This window comes from Salmo salar, chromosome 18 (assembly GCF_965601325.2).
Source record: "Salmo salar chromosome 18, fSalSal1, whole genome shotgun sequence".
NCBI lineage: Eukaryota > Metazoa > Chordata > Actinopteri > Salmoniformes > Salmonidae > Salmo > Salmo salar.
This window is the reverse complement of record NC_138308.1, coordinates 26,901,853-26,918,959: the sequence shown is the minus strand read 5'-3', so window position 1 is coordinate 26,918,959 and position 17,107 is coordinate 26,901,853. Positions and strand designations below refer to the sequence as shown.

Here is a 17,107-nt window from a genome sequence, read left to right as displayed (position 1 = left end):
GGTCACTCCTCTGATTGTCTTGGTGGGTCACACCTCTAATTGTGTTGTTGTCACACCTCTAATTGTGTTGTTGTGTCACACCTCTAATTGTGTTGTTGTGTCACACCTCTAATTGTGTTGTTGTGTCACACCTCTAATTGTGTTGTTGTGTCACACCTCTAATTGTGTTGTTGTGTCACACCTCTAATTGTGTTGTGTCCGCAGGGACGTGTCGTCCGTGGAGCTCCTGATGAACAACCACCAAGGCATCAAGGCTGAGATCGACGCCCGCAACAACAGCTTCACCAACTGCATCGAGCTGGGCAAGTCCCTGTTGGCAAGGAAACACTACGCATTAGAGGAGGTGAGGGGCCAACGATGTCATAACACCCTCAGAGATACTGTTACTTCCCTCCTCCGTTCTGTTTCTCTTTTTCGCCTCGTTCTACTTCTTTGTCTCCGGATGGAAATATGGCTCCCTCTGGTGTTGTGGTGTGTCATTACATGTATGGTGGTGTTCGCCTCAGTTAAAACTAAATGTCCCTTCAATTTTCAGATCAAAGAGAAGTTACTACAGTTGACAGACAAAAGGAAAGACATGATTGACAAGTGGGAGGACAGATGGGAGTGGCTAAGATTGGGTAATTCTATCAAATCGTGTTCAGTCTGTTGCACCGTTGTAGCTACTGTGCCACTGTTGCTTTATACTGCCGTGTTGTCTGACTAGCTGTGTTTCTGCCCAGTTCTGGAAGTGCACCAGTTTGGTAGGGATGCTGGTGTGGCCGAGTCATGGCTACTGGGACAGGAGCCGTACCTGTCCAGCAGGGAGATGGGTCAGAACGTGGACGAGGTGGAGAAACTCATCAAGAGACACGAGGCCTTTGAGAAGTCCGCTGCCACCTGGGAGGAGCGCTTCTCAGCGCTGGAACGGCTGACTACGGTGAGAGGACAGGGGATGTTCACAACTCACAAACCAGTCATATAATAACTCAATTTAGTTTTTAATTAGATTAGGCATCCATCCTGTGAGAAATTTTATTTTAATCCCTACTACTGCTGGTGTACTAAAATGTCCTTCTTTAAGTCTTGGCTTTGAGCTTGACATAGTTAAAGAAACTAACTCATATAAGATAAGTGTGTGTGCACATTAAGAGAGGCCTGTTCTAACTGTTCTGTGTGTGTCGAGTGACCCATGATGTCTGGCCACTCAGCCAAGAATATGACAGAAACTGACTGGTTCCTCTTGATCCTAGACAGAGTAAAGGTTATATCATGCACACCAGTAACCAAGCTATTGTTCTGTTTTGGAGCCTGTTTCTGGGGAAAGATTGTGGTGTTGAAATCAGTGTTAGCTAGGTAACCAAGATAATTAACATGTCTTATCTGCATAATATGCTTATATGATTGAACTGTTGAGCACTTGTCATTTGAATGTCTCCTTTCGGACTCTGGGGTTGGCAGCTGCACTTTCTCCCTCATATGGGCCTCAGTCACCTGGGGTCCAGAGAGGGGAGAAGTCAGGTGTGTCTGTCACATGTCCCTGTTGCTAGGCAGAATATCAGCAGGGAGTATGGCAAAGGAGGTCAGAAGGAAACATTGTTTCCATATGTGAACTATGTGTTTTTATTGCAAACCATGTGAAGGGATGGCGTGAGTAATGGGGAACCAATCACTTGTCTCCACAGTGTCTGTGTGTCAGTCACCTCCTCCTAGGGGGAGATCGTTTCCACCTTGAACTAGGGGAGAGAACAAAGTAACAACAAATGTCCTAAGTACTGAACAAAACAAGTTCTTTGTATTTGGGGCCTAAGGTCTGGCACAGGATGTGTGGGGTTGATGTTTGGAACCATTATACGTCATCTATGAGGTTGCACCTATCCTGACCTATCCTGAGATAGTATATAACCCAGATTCGAACTCCACTTCTCCTGCGGGGGTGGGGCGACCAGCCTCCTTATTATATGTTTTTAATAAAACTAATACCTTGATTGATTTTTGCCTCATTAGTTAAAGGTAGAATTTCCACCACATTCTCCAAATCTCTCATCTCATTTGTCTATCAGTCAAATTGACTTAATGAAATTACTTTAGTTTCTCAATTTCAATCAGACTAATTAGGTTGGTCATTAATGATTTGTGTGTCGGTTTGCGATGTAGATGGAATTACTGGAAGTGAGAAGACAGCAAGAGGAGGAAGAGAGAAAGAGGAATCCGCCACCTGCAGAGACCCAGACGGACGATGCATCGCCACAGCAGAGGTGAGAGAAAAGCCTGGAGTACCACACTAAAATGTTGTTTGGTCTGTCTGTTCTGTGTCTGTGTTTAGCCTGAGCAGGCATGCTCTATTCTGGTCTTATGTTTGTCCCAGTGTGTTTTATAAATACTATAAAGTATTTTGCACAGTATTATACAGAGCCGTAATCACATGGAACTCCCATCTCCAATTGCTCAAGCAAACAGCCGAATGACCTTAAAGAAATGTATAAAACAATATCTCATGGCATAATGGGGACTGAAACGACACACACGCAGACTCACTCGTTATCACACTCACACACTCAATCTACACACGTTGTTCTTTAGTTTTTTGTATATGGTTGTATTTTACATTTGTTAGACTGATCAACAAGGACAGTCAATTAGTGTTTTGTTACTTGTTATGTTTTGTGTTTTCTGTGGACCCCAGGAAGAGTAGCTGCTGCTTCTGCAAAAGCTAATGGGGATATGAATAAACCAATAAACAGAAATGATGTTGCCTTGAGCAGCACCGCAGATATTGAGATGAGCTAGATGCAAGACTTCGCTCTCATACAGTCACACACAGAATTTGCGCATGTGCGTGGTACAAGGCTAAAACAACGGAGAAGTTGAGCCTCGCGCTGCAATGCTCTTAGAAGGAGAGGAAATTGACCCACTATGCCGTTTACTTTGTGCACTTACATCACATTTCTGAGTCTACCTTTAGGTGTGGTGTTTGGGACTCACTGTTGTCTGTGTGTTTATAGATACAGCATTTGGGACTCACTGTTGTCTGTGTGTTATGAATGTCCCAGTGTGTTTATACTGCACTGTGTTTGAGACTGACTGTTGTCTCTGTGTGTGTGTCATCCCTACAGGGAGGGTGAGCAGGTGTCTCAGAACGGACTGCCATCGGATCAGGACTCCCCTCGGGTTAGTTACCGCTCCCCAGCCTACCAAAAGTACACCAGCTTTCAGACCCGCAGGACTGGGACAGGGGGCAAGAATGGCGGGTGGGTCGGACCGTGACCCCCAACACCCCCTGCCCCCCACCCAAGGGGAGGACTGTACACCCCCCCTCCACCCAGCCCACCCACCAGTGATTCAGACAATTAGTCACACTTATTCCTCATTTACCATTTAGCCTTATCCTATGTCCGTTACAAAACACTATACTTATCCTACCTTGAGTATTCCTTTTTCTTTTATTTGCGTAATGCATTTTAATGCAAATTAGCTTTGCTGATTGCAGTTTCCTGTATTGCCGTTTTTTATTCACCTAATCTTATTTTATCACAGCGGATGTTGCAGGCCTGAACATGGATAATTAGATGATCAGAGTTGTTTTGCTTAATAGGTTAGTTATTAGTGCTTTAATCTTTTATACCTTCATATTGCTTTAAACCGACTGGTGCCTTTATTGATAGATCAAACACTACTGAGGACTGCTTAGCGCTGGACCTGCTCTGCAGTAACTGATTGATGGTAGCTGCAGTAACTGATTGATGGTAGCTGCAGTAACTGATTGATGGTAGCTGCAGTAACTGATTGATGGTAGCTGCAGTAACTGATTGATGGTAGCTGCAGTAACTGATTGATGGTAGCTGCAGTAACTGATTGATGGTAGCTGCAGTAACTGATTGATGGTAGCTGCAGTAACTGATTGATGGTAGCTGCAGTAACTGATTGATGGTAGCTGCAGTAACTGATTGATGGTAGCTGCAGTAACTGATTGATGGTAGCTGCAGTAACTGATTGATGGTAGCTGCAGTAACTGATTGATGGTAGCTGCAGTAACATACTGGACTATTAACCGATCAGATGTAAGCAGAGCAAAGATTACATGGGAAGGTGGAAATAAGACATGAAACCATTTTGGATGGTAGAGGACCAGATATAAAGTTGAGTTAGGCAACCCTATTTCAAAAGCAGAGATTGAGATTGAACAAAGGATCAAAACAATAAGTTAATACATTATTACATTTTATTCCTAGTAGATTGAAATGATTTATTGGATGATGGAAAGAAAAGCATAATGGGACACAAGCACTACAGCACTACGTATTCTAGAATGACAATGAGCACTGCGTGAGTGTGCGTGTGTATGAACATACACATGTGTATACAGGGTTGGGGAGTAACGGATTACATTGTAGGGATTTGTTTTTAAACGGGTAACTGTAATCCGTTACATTACCAGCAAAAATATTGTAATCAGATTACAGATACTTTTGAAAAACTAGATGATTACTTCAAGGATTACTTTTAAATTCAGAAAGGAAGTTTGTTTTCTCAATGACATTCAAATCAGCATTGAAAAAAGCGCAAATTGAAGTTTGTTCCACCTGAGCAAGTCTGACCACAAATCAGAGACCGCTATGATGACACACCAAATGTGTTTGGTCGATCGCGGGAAAAGAACAGGAATAGGTTTTTGTAGGCTACAGTCCAAGCTATGTCTTCCAATAGTGCAACTGCTGTCAGCATCCAAAGATTGTCCAACTTGAATAAACGCTTGGAGGTAAGGATTACAGTAGTGGTGTAGTCTACAGCGATACGGATATCACTTATTATTGATATCTACATAGCACATTGATGTGAATCTCACTGCTGCTCTCACATTTAGCTATTTGCGCCTTACGGATTGTGGTTGTGGATGGCTGTTCACAAATCTAAATGTATATTTGAACCCAATAATGGTTGAATTCAAGAAGTTTAAACTGCCTATCAATCATTGTTTTTGAACCCAGTGAAAAATGTGCTCTCGCAACAGCTGCGCAGTGCGGATCCCAGCCTATGGAATAAAGTGGGGCTTTTATTGCTCAATCTAATTCATGCTGCAATTTTTTATTTATTTTTATCCACAGGCCTAAAGGGCACGTTCCAACTCGCACACTTTTGATAGGCTTAAAGGGGCAATCTGTAGTTGCTACATCCCTTTTTGGAATTATATATTATATCTATCTATCTATGAAATGCCTCATGAGCATTGTTCAACTGTCATACCACATCAGAACCCAAAATATAAGCTTGTTTATCTCGATGTTTGTAGACATGTAAACAAACACTCTATAGCCTCATAACATGGTTAAAACAATCATTTTGATATCATGGATGGTCAATCCTTGTATTCATAGCTCTGTCTATTAATCTGAGAGTAGTTACATTTCTCCTGGCCCATCCCTCAGCTTTTTATCAAAACAGAGGCGGGGTGTCCATTTTGTTATTGTTTCATCTGTGGATTTGCCCTTTAAACAGCTGCATATTATCAAGATAAGATATCAAAGTGTCATCAACAAAAAGTTAAACAATAGGCCTATAGCAAATGCAGCATATGGCATTCATTTTTCACATGTAAATAGCACTTTTCAGTAGTGCTCAAAGCATGCCTTTCCATGAGCGCAACATTTATTATTCAACTCAGTCCATGACAGCAAAATCTTAAACAACAGAGTAGGGCTGGCTAATAAGTCCTCTGTTTTGGGGTCATGCTCAGGTAAAACAATTTGGCTAATCTATATTTCCAAGTCCTATTCTTGAAGATCAAGGGGTTTAACATTTATTGGAATGACTGGAATTCTGGTAGATTTAGATTTTTAATGTAAAGATATAATTTAATCGTATTATTATATGTAATAGAAAGCAATGGGTTAGAAGAAGCATACATAACCAACCCATAAAGTAAAATTTAACATCCATATATGGCCAGCTATGTAAACTTTAACATTGATTTATCCTGCAATTGATGTGGTTCAATTGGTAACATTCATTTTTGTGTTCTTCTGATGCCTCTTAAGGGGAAAGTAATCTAAAAGTAACTGAATGTAATCAGATTGTGTTAGAGATTTGCTAATCCAAAAGTTACTTTACTGATTACAATTTTGGACAGGTAACTAGTAACGGATTACGTTTAGAAAGTGTCCTACCCAACCGTGTGTGTGTGTGTGTGTGTGTGTGTGTGTGTGTGTGTGTGTGTGTGGGGGGGGAATGAAAAAGGACCCCCCTCTCTCTGTGTAGATTTTTATGTGTATCTTTTCTTTATTTCCTCTTTTTCCTTTCCCCTCTCCCTTCTTTCTCTTCCCCCTCAGCTCGACACTCCTCTCCTCCTGTCTCCATCCCTGATGATAATACTGTTTATGTATGTTATTATTTACAAACTTACCATGTGGAACCTGAATAACTGACAGACAAAATGCACGACTTAAATCGGTAACTCAGTAATGCCATTAAATCATATTCTTTAGTCCTCTCAGGTTTCAAGTTGCACCAGATCAAGTCAACCAGGTCTCTTGCAAAATAGATTTTTATCTCAGTGACTTACCTGAATAAATAAAGGTTAAATAAAATTCAAGAAATCAAAAGTAGTGAGTAGCTACTGTATCTTCCCCAGATGTCCATCCATTTCACATCATCTTCACCCTCGTCCAGACCACGCATACATGATGTCATACCGCCATCATACAGTACCATCTCAAATACCACTTCACTATGTATGATTCATTTCACTATGTGGAAGGGATATTCATATCACTTCACTGTGGTAATTCTGTTTTTAGAGTTGTTCCAGTGGTGGCAAATGTGTCAGTGTGTGTAGAGGGGTATAAACCCATTCCTATCAGTCATTCATTGGTCCTCAGTAGATCTATGGTACCTGCCTTCATGTTCTCATGTCACTTTTCATGTTACTTTAGCTCTGTGTATCGGATCTTCCTTTCCTCCCTGATTATGTTCGTGTTGGTCCACCCTTGAATCATTTCATCCTTGCACCCACCCCACTAACACACTCCCCCAATAAAACCTTGATAGTCAATCACTTCCCATGTTTGTTCTGTTTGTGTTGTCCTTGTACCGTCTGCAAAATAACCCTGTTTTTGTCCTCATATCTTATGGTAGTATATTGTTTTGCATGTCGTCCTTGTTAATCACCTTCCACTTTCAGTGACATCTGTTATTGTTGTTTTCCCCTTGTGTATATTCTATGGTTTCATCCCAGGGTTGTTTTATACACATTCATGTGCAATACCTTTTCATTCCATTTTTCATTTCATTGTCTTGTAGATATCATTTATCCAGTGGACGTCTGACATTAAATCTACAGTATTTTAATTTGGTGTAAAAAGGCACCCATCCAAACTGAGAGGTCAATGTTTGAGCAATTCTAAGGTTGGTGTGTGTAGTTCTGCGTAAGGTTCATTTCTAAGGTAACTACAGTTACTACTATCAAAATGATCCTCCAATTCAATCAAAGTTGATCTGAGAGTATTTACATAGAGGTGATCAGTCGAGCTGTATTATTATTATTATTATTATTATTAGTTTGGAGAGCATATTTGAGAAAGAATTTGGGTGCAGATGTGACCATTAATAATATAATTCCTGATATGAGTGTCAGCCCAAGCGAAAACTATTTTAGCTTTTACCCTGAACAGTTAACAAAGAGGTGATGACATATCACTCCCACGTTGCACCAATCGAAGGCTGCAAAACCTGGCAGCGACGCAGTCCATGTCCAGTATTGGTCCAGCCAATGGCAGGATCTCTGTATAAGCATCAAGGATTTGTCCATCGCCTGGCAAGCTCTCAGTAAAAGTATCCACGATTGGTCCAGCCTTGAAGAGCTCAGTAATGGGTAATGAGTTGGAGTGGGTGTGTTGTGAAATAATCTTTTAACTGGCCAATTTTGCCTTCCCCTTCACTTTACAATAATGAAACAAATGTCAATAATGAGTTCAAACAATGTGTTAATTGTTTGGGATTTTGGTTTGGTCTTTCCCTCTTTTTCGCTCCCTTTCTATCTCTTTATTCAACAGTGTTTTGTGTGAGCGTGGCAATGTCCTAACCTCTGATCTGTGCATGTCTTTGAAATGCTCTCTCTTGCTGTCTCAGCTGGACCCCGGTCCCACTATAATCAATCCCATAATCCAACGCTCTTCTAGATCAGTAGTGGCTCAGCTTTTCTCAGAATCTATATAAAGGTTGACTGAGTTGGCTTACAGATTTTTACTGCATTTGCAAGCGTCTCCCTCCTCTAACCAAGCTTAGATTATCGGAATTTGAGTTTGTCAATCAGTGAGTCACTGCAGGTGAGAGTGAATCGAAAACTGTTAGTGTAACCTCATATCAGACGGCTGTTCGTCTAGAGTCAGATATGGGCTCCCGAGTGGCGCAGTGGTCTAAGACACTGCGTCTCAGTGCAAGAGGTGTCACTGTAGTACCTGGTTCGAATCCAGGCTGCATCACATCCGGCCGTGATTGGGAGTTCCATAGGGTGGCGCACAATTGGCCCAGCATCGTCTGGGTTTGGCCGGGGTAGGCCGTCATTGTAAGTAAGAATTTGTTCTTAACTGACTTGAATAGTTAAATAAAGGTGAAATAAAACATGTAAAAAAAGATGGATGCAGAGAGGTTCATTGTGATTCAGTCAGATTGAGTCGTTGGAGAGTCAAGTTAGAGTAAAAGTCACAAATCAAGTCTCAAATAGAGGGCACTTGATGTCAGAGAGAAAGTTGGAGAGATCCAGTGAGCGGGTTAGAGAGAACAGTCAGAAAGAGACAGAGATGCTGTTAAATACTGGATTAGAGTTTCACCTCAGGCACTGAACGCTAAGAGCTGAGGACCTATATGGAGCTGAGGACCTATAAGGAACACAGAAACACATAGGGGCATTATAGCCAGAGGATGGGGAACAAAAGTTGCACGTGGGCAAAGTCGTGATACAAAGATTGAGACATGACGTGAGGATAGCACAGTCACTCAGAGGTGACTCGGCTATGGGGTTCAGTGTGTGTCATCTAATGATGAAGCTGGGCTATAATTGTGAAAGAGGCACACCACATTGCCAATTTGAGGCTGGTGTAATGGCATTGTTTTGGTTTATACAGATATCTATCCAAAGGCTCTCTTCCTCATCAAATGGAAATGTGGAGACACATTGTGATGAAATATTTATTTCCCATTTACAGTACAATAGTTGTAGAGAAAACCACTTTCAACTTAACTATACTTGTCTTAAAGCCATGTTGTCATATAGCAATCAAAGGGAACATACTGAATGTTTCTACACAGCCTCCATCCTGCATGAAGCTTTATCCAACTCTCTGACTTCCAGCTCCACTGTGTGTGTTGTCTAGCCCCAGCCTTCTCTAATACTTGTTTCTGACAGGACAACGGAGAGGAAAGTGACATCGTTAATGGGGTGGAGGAGCCCAGCCCAGGCGGGTCGCCCAGTGAAGCACGCAAGGTCAAGCCCAGCCAGGCTGCCACACTCCCGGCCAAGTCCCAGGACTCAGCCCCAGCCAACCAGATGGAAGGCTACCTGCACCGCAAACATGAGTGGGAGGGTCACAACAAGAAGGCATCCAGCAGGTACACACACAGATACAGTTGAAGTCGGAAGTTTACATACACTTAGGTTGGAGTCATTAAAACTCGTTTTTCAACCACTCCACACATTTCTTGTTAACAAACTATAGTTTGGGCAAGTTGGTTAGGACATCTACTTTGTGCATGACACAAGTAATTTTTCCAACAATTGTTTACAGACAGATTATTTCACTTATATTTCACTGTATCACAATTCCAGTGGGTCAGAAGTGTACATACACTAAGTTGACTGTGCCTTTAAACAGCTTGGAAAATAGGCTAATTGACATAATTTGAGTCAATTGGAGTTGTACCTGTGAATGTATTTCAAGGCCTACCTTCAAACTCAGTGTCTCTTTGCTTGACATCATGGGAAAACCAAAATAAATCAGCCAAGACCTCAGGGAAAAAAATTGTAGACCTCCACAAATCTGGTTCGTCCTTGGCAGCAATTTTCAAACGCCTGAAGATACCACGTTCATCTGTACAAACAATAGTACTCAAGTATAAACACCATGGGACCACGCAGCCGTCATACCGCTCAGGAAGGAGACGCGTTCTGTCTCCTGGAGATGAACGTACTTTGGTGCGAAAAGTGTAAATCAATCCCAGAACAACAGCAAAGGACCTTGTGAAGATGCTGGAGGAAACAGGTACAAAAGTATCTATATCCACAGTAAAATGAGTCCTTTATTGACATAACTTGAAAGGCCACTCAGCAAGGAAGAAGCCACTGCTCCAAAACCGCCATTAAAAAACAAGCCAGACTACGGTTTGCAACTGCACATGGGGACAAAGATCGTACTTTTTGGAGAAATATCCTCTGGTCTGATGAAACAAAAATAGAATTGTTTGGCCATAATGACCATCGTTATGTTTGGAGGAAAAAGGGGGAGGCTTGCAAGCTGAAGAACACTATCCCAACCGTGAAGCACGGGGGTGGCAGCATCATGTTGTGGGGGTGCTTTGCTGCAGGAGGGACTGGTGCACTTCACAAAATAGATGGCATCGTGAGGCAGGAATATTGTGTGGATATATTGAAGCAGCATCTCAAGACATCAGTCAGGAAGTTAAAGCTTGGTCGCAAATGGGTCTTCCAAATGGACAATGACCCCAAGCATACTTCCAAAGTTCTGGCAAAATGTCTTGGTCAAAGTCAAGGTATTGGAGTGGCCATCACAACACCCTGACCTCAATCCCATAGAAAATGTATGGGCAGAATTGAAAAAGTGTGTGCGAGCAAGGAGGCCTACAAACCTGACTTAGTTACACAAGCTCTGTCAGGAGGAATGGGCCAAAATTCACCCAACTTATTGTGGGAAGCTTGTGGAAGGCTATCTGAAACATTTGACCCAAGTTAAACAATTTAAAGGCAATGCTACCAAATACTAATTGAGTGTATGTAAACTTCTGACCCACTGGGAATATGATGAAAGAAATAAAAGCTGAAATAAATTATTCTCTCTACTATTATTCTGACATTTCACATTCTTAAAATAAAGTGGTGATCCTAAATGACCTAAAACAGGGAATTTTTTTACTAGTTTTAAATGTCAGGAATTGTGAAAAACTGAGTTTAAATGTATTTGGTTAAGGTGTATGTAAACTTCCGACTTCAACTGTACATACCTTCCCGAATGCACTGTATGTATTTAGATCCCTTGACTTTTTCCTCATTTTGTTATGTTAGAGCCTTATTATAAAATGGATTAAATAAAATAAAAAAACTCATCGATCTACACACACTACCACATAATGACAAAGCGAAAATAAAATATCTTATTTACATAACTTTTAAGCTATGAGACTCGAAATTGAGCTCAGGTGCATCCTTTTTCCATGATCATACTTGAGTTGTTTCTACAACTTGATTGGAGTCCCCCTGTGGTAAATTCAATTAATTGGACATGATTTGGAAAGGCACACACCTATCTATAGAAGGTCCCACAGTTGGCAGTACATGTCAGAGCAAAAACCAAGCCATGAGGTCGAAGGAAGAGCTCCGAGAGGACAGGATTGTGTTGAGGCACAGATCTGGGGAAGGGTACCAAAAAATGTAGAGCTCCGAGAGGACAGGATTGTGTTGAGACACAGATCTGGGGAAGGGTACCAAAAAATGTCTGCAGTATTGAAGGTCCCCAAGAACACAGTGGGCTCCATCATTCTTAAATGGAAGAAGTTTCAAACCACCAAGACTCTTCCTAGAGCTGGCCGCCCGACCAAAATGAGCAATCGGGGGAGAAGGGCCTTCCTCTGTGGAGATGGGAGAACCTTCCGGAAGGACAACCATCTCTGCAGCACTCCCACAATCAGGCCTTTATGGTAGAGTGGCCAGACAGAAGCCACTCCTCAGTAAAAGGCACATGACAGCCCGCTTGGAGTTTGCCAAAAGGCACCTAAAGACGCTGACCATGAGAAACAAGATTCTCTGCTTTGATGAAACCATGATTGAACACTTTGGCCTGAATGCAAAGTGTCACGTCTGGAGGAAACCTGGCACCATCCCTACGGTGATGCATGGTGGTGGCAGCATCATGCTGTGGGGATTTTTTTCAGCAGCAGGGACTGGGAGACTAGTCAGGATGAGGGAAAGATGAACGGAGCAAAGTACAGAGATCCTTGATGAAAACCTGCTCAGGATCTCAGACTGGGGTTCACCTTCCAACAGGACAATGACCTTAAGCACATAGCCACTCCTGCGTTGTCTTGGCTTCGGGGACAAGTCTCTGACTTTCCTTGAGTGGCCCAACCAGAGCCCAGGCTTGAACCCGATCGAACATCTCTGGAGAGACCTGAAAATAGCTGTGCAGCAACGCTCCCCATCCAACCTGACACAGCTTGAGAGGATCTGCAGAGAAGATTTGGAGAAACTCCCCAAATACAGGTGTGCCAAGCTTGTAGCGTCATACCCAAGAAGACTCGAGGCTATAGTCGCTGCCAAAGGTCCTTCAACAAAGTATTGAGTAAAGTGTCTGAATACTTATGTAATTGTAATATTTCCGTTTTTTTATGTGTAATAAGTTGGCATAAATGTCTAAAAATCTGTTTTTGCTTTGTCATCGTGGTATTGTGTGTAGATTGATGAGGGGTAAAAAAAACAACAGTTTAATCCATTTTAAAATAAGACTGTGACGTAACAAAATGTGGAAAAGGGGAAGGAGTCTGAATACTTTCCGAATGCACTGTATTTCACATAAACACACATTGGAACATACAGCCAAATACACTACATGACCAAAAGTTTGGGGTCACTTAGAAATGTCCTTGTTTTTGTAAGAAGATCCCTTTTTTTTTTTTTTTTTTCATTTTTAAAATAACATCAAATTGATCAGAATTACAGTGTCGACATTAATGTTGTAAATGACTATTGTAGCTGGAAACTGATTATTTTTTCATAGAATATCTACATAGGCGTACAGAGGCCCATTATCAGCGACCATCACTCCTGTGTTCCAATGGCACGTTGTGTAAGCTAATCCAAGTTTATAATTTTACAAGACTAATTGATCATTAGAAAACCCTTTTGCTATTATGTTAGCACAGCTGAAAACTGTTGTTCTGATTTAAGAAGCAATAAAACTGGCCTTCTTTAGACTAGTTTAGTATGTGGAGCATCAGCATTTGTGGGTTCGATTACAGGCTCAAAATGTCTAGAAACAAAGAACTTTCTTCTGAAACTCATCTATGTAGATATTCCATAAAAAATCTGCTGTTTCTAGCTACAATAGTCATTTACAACGTTAACAATGTCTACACTGTATTTCTGATCAATTTGATGTTATTTTAATGGACAAAAAATGTGCTTTTCTTTCAAAAACAAGGACATTTCTAAGTGACCCCAAACTTTTGAATGGTAGTGTACATGGACACCTGCTCGTCGAACATCTCATTTCAAAATCATGGACATTAATATGGAGTTGGTCCCCCCCTTGCTGCTTTAACAGCCTCCACTCTTCTGAGAAGGCTTTGAACTAGATGTTGGAACATTGCTGCGGAGACTTGCTTCCATTCAGCAACAAGAGCATCTGTGAGGTTGGGCGATTTAGGTGTGGCTCGCAGTTCATCCCAAAGGTGTTTGATGGGGTTGAGGTTAGGGCTCTGTGCAGGCCATTCAAGTTCTTCCACACCGACCTTGACAATCCATTTCTGTATGGACCTCACTTTGTGCATGGGGTGCATTGTCATGCTCAAACAGGAAAGGTCCTTCCCCAAACTGTTGCCACAATGTTGGAAGCGCAGAATCGTCTGGAATGCCATTGTATGCTGTAGCGTTAATATTTCCCTTCACTGGAACTAAGAAACCATAAAAAACATCCCCAGATCATTATTCCTCCACCAAACTTTACAGTTGGCATTATGCATTTGGGCAGGTAGTGTTCTCCTGGCATCCTCCAAACCCAGATCTGTCAGTCAGACTGCCAGATGGTGAAGCTTGATTCATCACTCCAGAGAACGCGTTTCCACTGCTCCAGAGTCCAATGGCGGTGAGCTTTACACCACTCAAGCTGACGCTTGACGTTGTGCATGGTGAACTTACGCTTGTGTGCAGCTGCTCGGCCATGGAAACACATTTTATGATGCTCCCGACAAACAGTTCTTGTGCTGACGTTGCTTCGAGGCAGTTTGGAAGTCGCTAGTGAGTGTTGCAACTGAGGACAGACGATTTTTATGGCATATGCGCTTCAGCATTCGGCATTCCCATTCTGTGAACTTGTGTGGCCTACCACTTCGCGGCTGAGCCGTTGTTGCGCCTAGACGTTTCCACTTCACAATAACAGCACTTAGTTGACCGGAGCAGCTCTAGCAGGGCACAAATTTACTGAACTGACTTGTTGGGAATGTGGCATCCAATGACGGTGCCACGTTGAAAGTCACTGAGCTCTTCAGTAAGGTCATTCTATTGTCTGTTTGTCTATGGAGATTGCATGGCTGTGTGCTCAATTTTATACACCTGTCTGCAAGGGTGTGGCTGAACTAGCTGAATCCACTAATTTTAATGGATGTCCACATACTTTTGTGTATATATAGTGTACATTCCTGACAAATTATTTTGCCGGCACTGCACTGACAACTTTTTGTCTATGGTGTTTCAGATCCTGGCACAATGTGTATTGCGTGATCAACAACCGGGAGATGGGCTTCTACAAAGACCATAAGAGTGCCAGCCAGGGGATCCCTTACCACAACCAGATCCCCATCAGCCTGAAGGATGCTGCGTGTGAGGTCGCCCTCGACTACAAGAAGAAGAAACATGTGTTCAAACTGAAGTGAGCACTACTTAGTGAATAACTCCCTCTGTGTCTTGCATTATCAGAAGATGAGGTCTTGCATACTGTAGCCAGTAGTACGCTTGACTTAGTACTCAACAGTTTTTATTTTCCTTTTACAGAGCTACAGATGGCAATGAGTATCTCTTCCAAGCCAACGATGATGTAAGTTTGTTTAGCTATAAATTCGTACAGTGTATGTGAGTGACGTTCTTCCTGTGACTGTTGTTTACTATCTTCAGTCCTTGTCTCCATGTGGATGGCGTGGGGGTCTGAATTTTGATGTATTGGTATGATCTGTGATGTCTGTCCTGATAAATCCTTGTCTGGGCCGCAGGAGGAGATGAACTCGTGGATGCAAGCCATCTCCAGCGCTGCGTCCTCTGATAAGACAGAGATGACCCCCAGCAGCCATAGCACCCCCACCTCCAGCCGAGCCCAGACCCTGCCCGCCTCTGTCGCCCTGGCAACTGAGTCCAGCCCTGGCAAGCGTGAGAAGGACAAAGAAAAGCGCTTCAGCCTTTTCAGCAAAAAGAAATAGACCCCTCCTCAGCCCCCCAATGCCATTCCTCTTCTCTCCCCTGCTCCTCTTCTTCTTAAAGCCAGACTCCAGCATGCAAGCTCAGAGCCAAAACTCCACACTCTGTGCCTAACAATCCTACAGCTGGGCTCAGAGGTCAAATACAGTATGCCATTTTCTTTTTTAAGATAAGGAACAAACAAAAAAAGGTGAAAAATTATGTTAAGGTAGATATGATGCTTTGGGCAGCTGCCATTGTAAACCATCCATAATTCACCGCTGAAAAACAAGACAGGGTTTCCAGTTAAGATTTCTTTGTATTTTCTCTCTGTTTTCCTGCTTTCTCATCCCTGTGCTTTTCACTTGTTGCTTTGGTTGTTTTTTCCCCCGTTCTTTTTGTAATAGTATGTAGTTTCTAGGGTCTGGTCTCAGTTTTTTTGAGGCTATCTTTGAAAGATGACATTCTTCTGAGTTGAAAAGCAAAGTCAGCGGTGCTTTGAACTGTGTGTATAACTTGTCTATAGCAAACTTTTAAAAAACAGTTTAATTTCACTTACTAATAATAAGCTCTACAAACATTATAAGCTTCACTATAGTCTCATTTTATCCCCTAAAACGTAGTATAACACATTCATTTGGATGAAAAGACAGGGGTTGATATTCTCCATCACTGTGACAAATTTCTGTCATATCGGTTCAAGATATTGGACTTTCAAGAAGCAAATGGTACGTTCAAGACAACTGGGAACTCAGAAAAATATGAAGTCAACTCATGACTTCGGTGATCTTCAGGTCAGAAAGTCGGAACTCTAGAAAGAGGCTAGATGACGTTCAAAACTATTTTTCCCAGTCGGAGCTCTTTTTAATTTTTTTTTATTTTTTTGGACTTCCCAGTTGTCTTAAATGCACTGAAGTCGGAAGTCAGAGATTTCCGAGTTGTTTTGAACACTGCAAAAGTGTCACTTGCCACATCATAATGTTCATGCAAAACACATCATCATGATGATGTGGCAAGTGACACTGTGCTTCTTGAAAGGCCAATATCTTCAAACTTGACTGCTGACATGCAAAACATTTTGGGACTTTATCAACTGTGGACTAATGAAATAAATACCAAAATATAGTTTTTTGGTGGAGTTTTCCTTTAAGTTTCAGTCATGTTTTTTTGTACAATGTTATCATATACTACTCCGGCTCAATAAATTGCTAAGACCAGTCAGAATGTTGGATATCCATGAAGAACTAGAACACAGATGGTTTATTTCTGTAATTTTTGAAAACATTATTCTGTCCTTTTTAAAATTTGTTTTCCTACATATTTGAGTTGCATTATGTATGTTTAAAATGTATTGAGCATAAAAATGTATGTACAATACAATAAACACTTTAAGCATTGTTGTTAAGTGGAAAAGTGAATTCTAAAGCATTTACTGGAATAAGTCATGTCATGGAAAAACGGTTGCTTGCTTGTTGGCTACAGCACTGCATATTATCATTTTTGCTAACATCTCTGGCTATTTGATAGTGTGCATTTATCTGTCACTGTAACTATTGTAATGAAATATTTCTTCATATTGCACAACCAACAATGCCATGATGGGAGAAAGCTTGTTTGCCATAGCAGGTTCTCTAGGTATGTAGTTTAATATGGACCAAGATCACAGCTAGATGGATCTGCACCAGTAAACTTTTACCCTCTCTGTTAAATATGTGCAAAACCATTAAATTGCTTTTAAGATGA

At 41.7% G+C, this 17,107-nt stretch overlaps 1 protein-coding gene across 2 annotated transcripts in view; it reads left to right on the top strand.

Moving 5' to 3' along the window:
* LOC100380625 (spectrin beta chain, non-erythrocytic 1) overlaps positions 1-17,107 on the top strand; it is a 134,618-nt gene extending 117,511 nt beyond the window's left edge. For both annotated transcript variants that reach the window (XM_014154853.3, XM_014154852.3), the window contains 9 exons: positions 205-343; positions 536-620; positions 723-919; positions 2,137-2,237; positions 3,096-3,150; positions 9,380-9,582; positions 14,673-14,846; positions 14,969-15,011; positions 15,184-17,107. In XM_014154853.3, the coding sequence (XP_014010328.2) occupies positions 205-343; positions 536-620; positions 723-919; positions 2,137-2,237; positions 3,096-3,150; positions 9,380-9,582; positions 14,673-14,846; positions 14,969-15,011; positions 15,184-15,387 (1,201 nt within the window). In that variant the 3' untranslated portion in view covers positions 15,388-17,107. The remainder of the gene's footprint in view (positions 1-204; positions 344-535; positions 621-722; positions 920-2,136; positions 2,238-3,095; positions 3,151-9,379; positions 9,583-14,672; positions 14,847-14,968; positions 15,012-15,183) is intronic.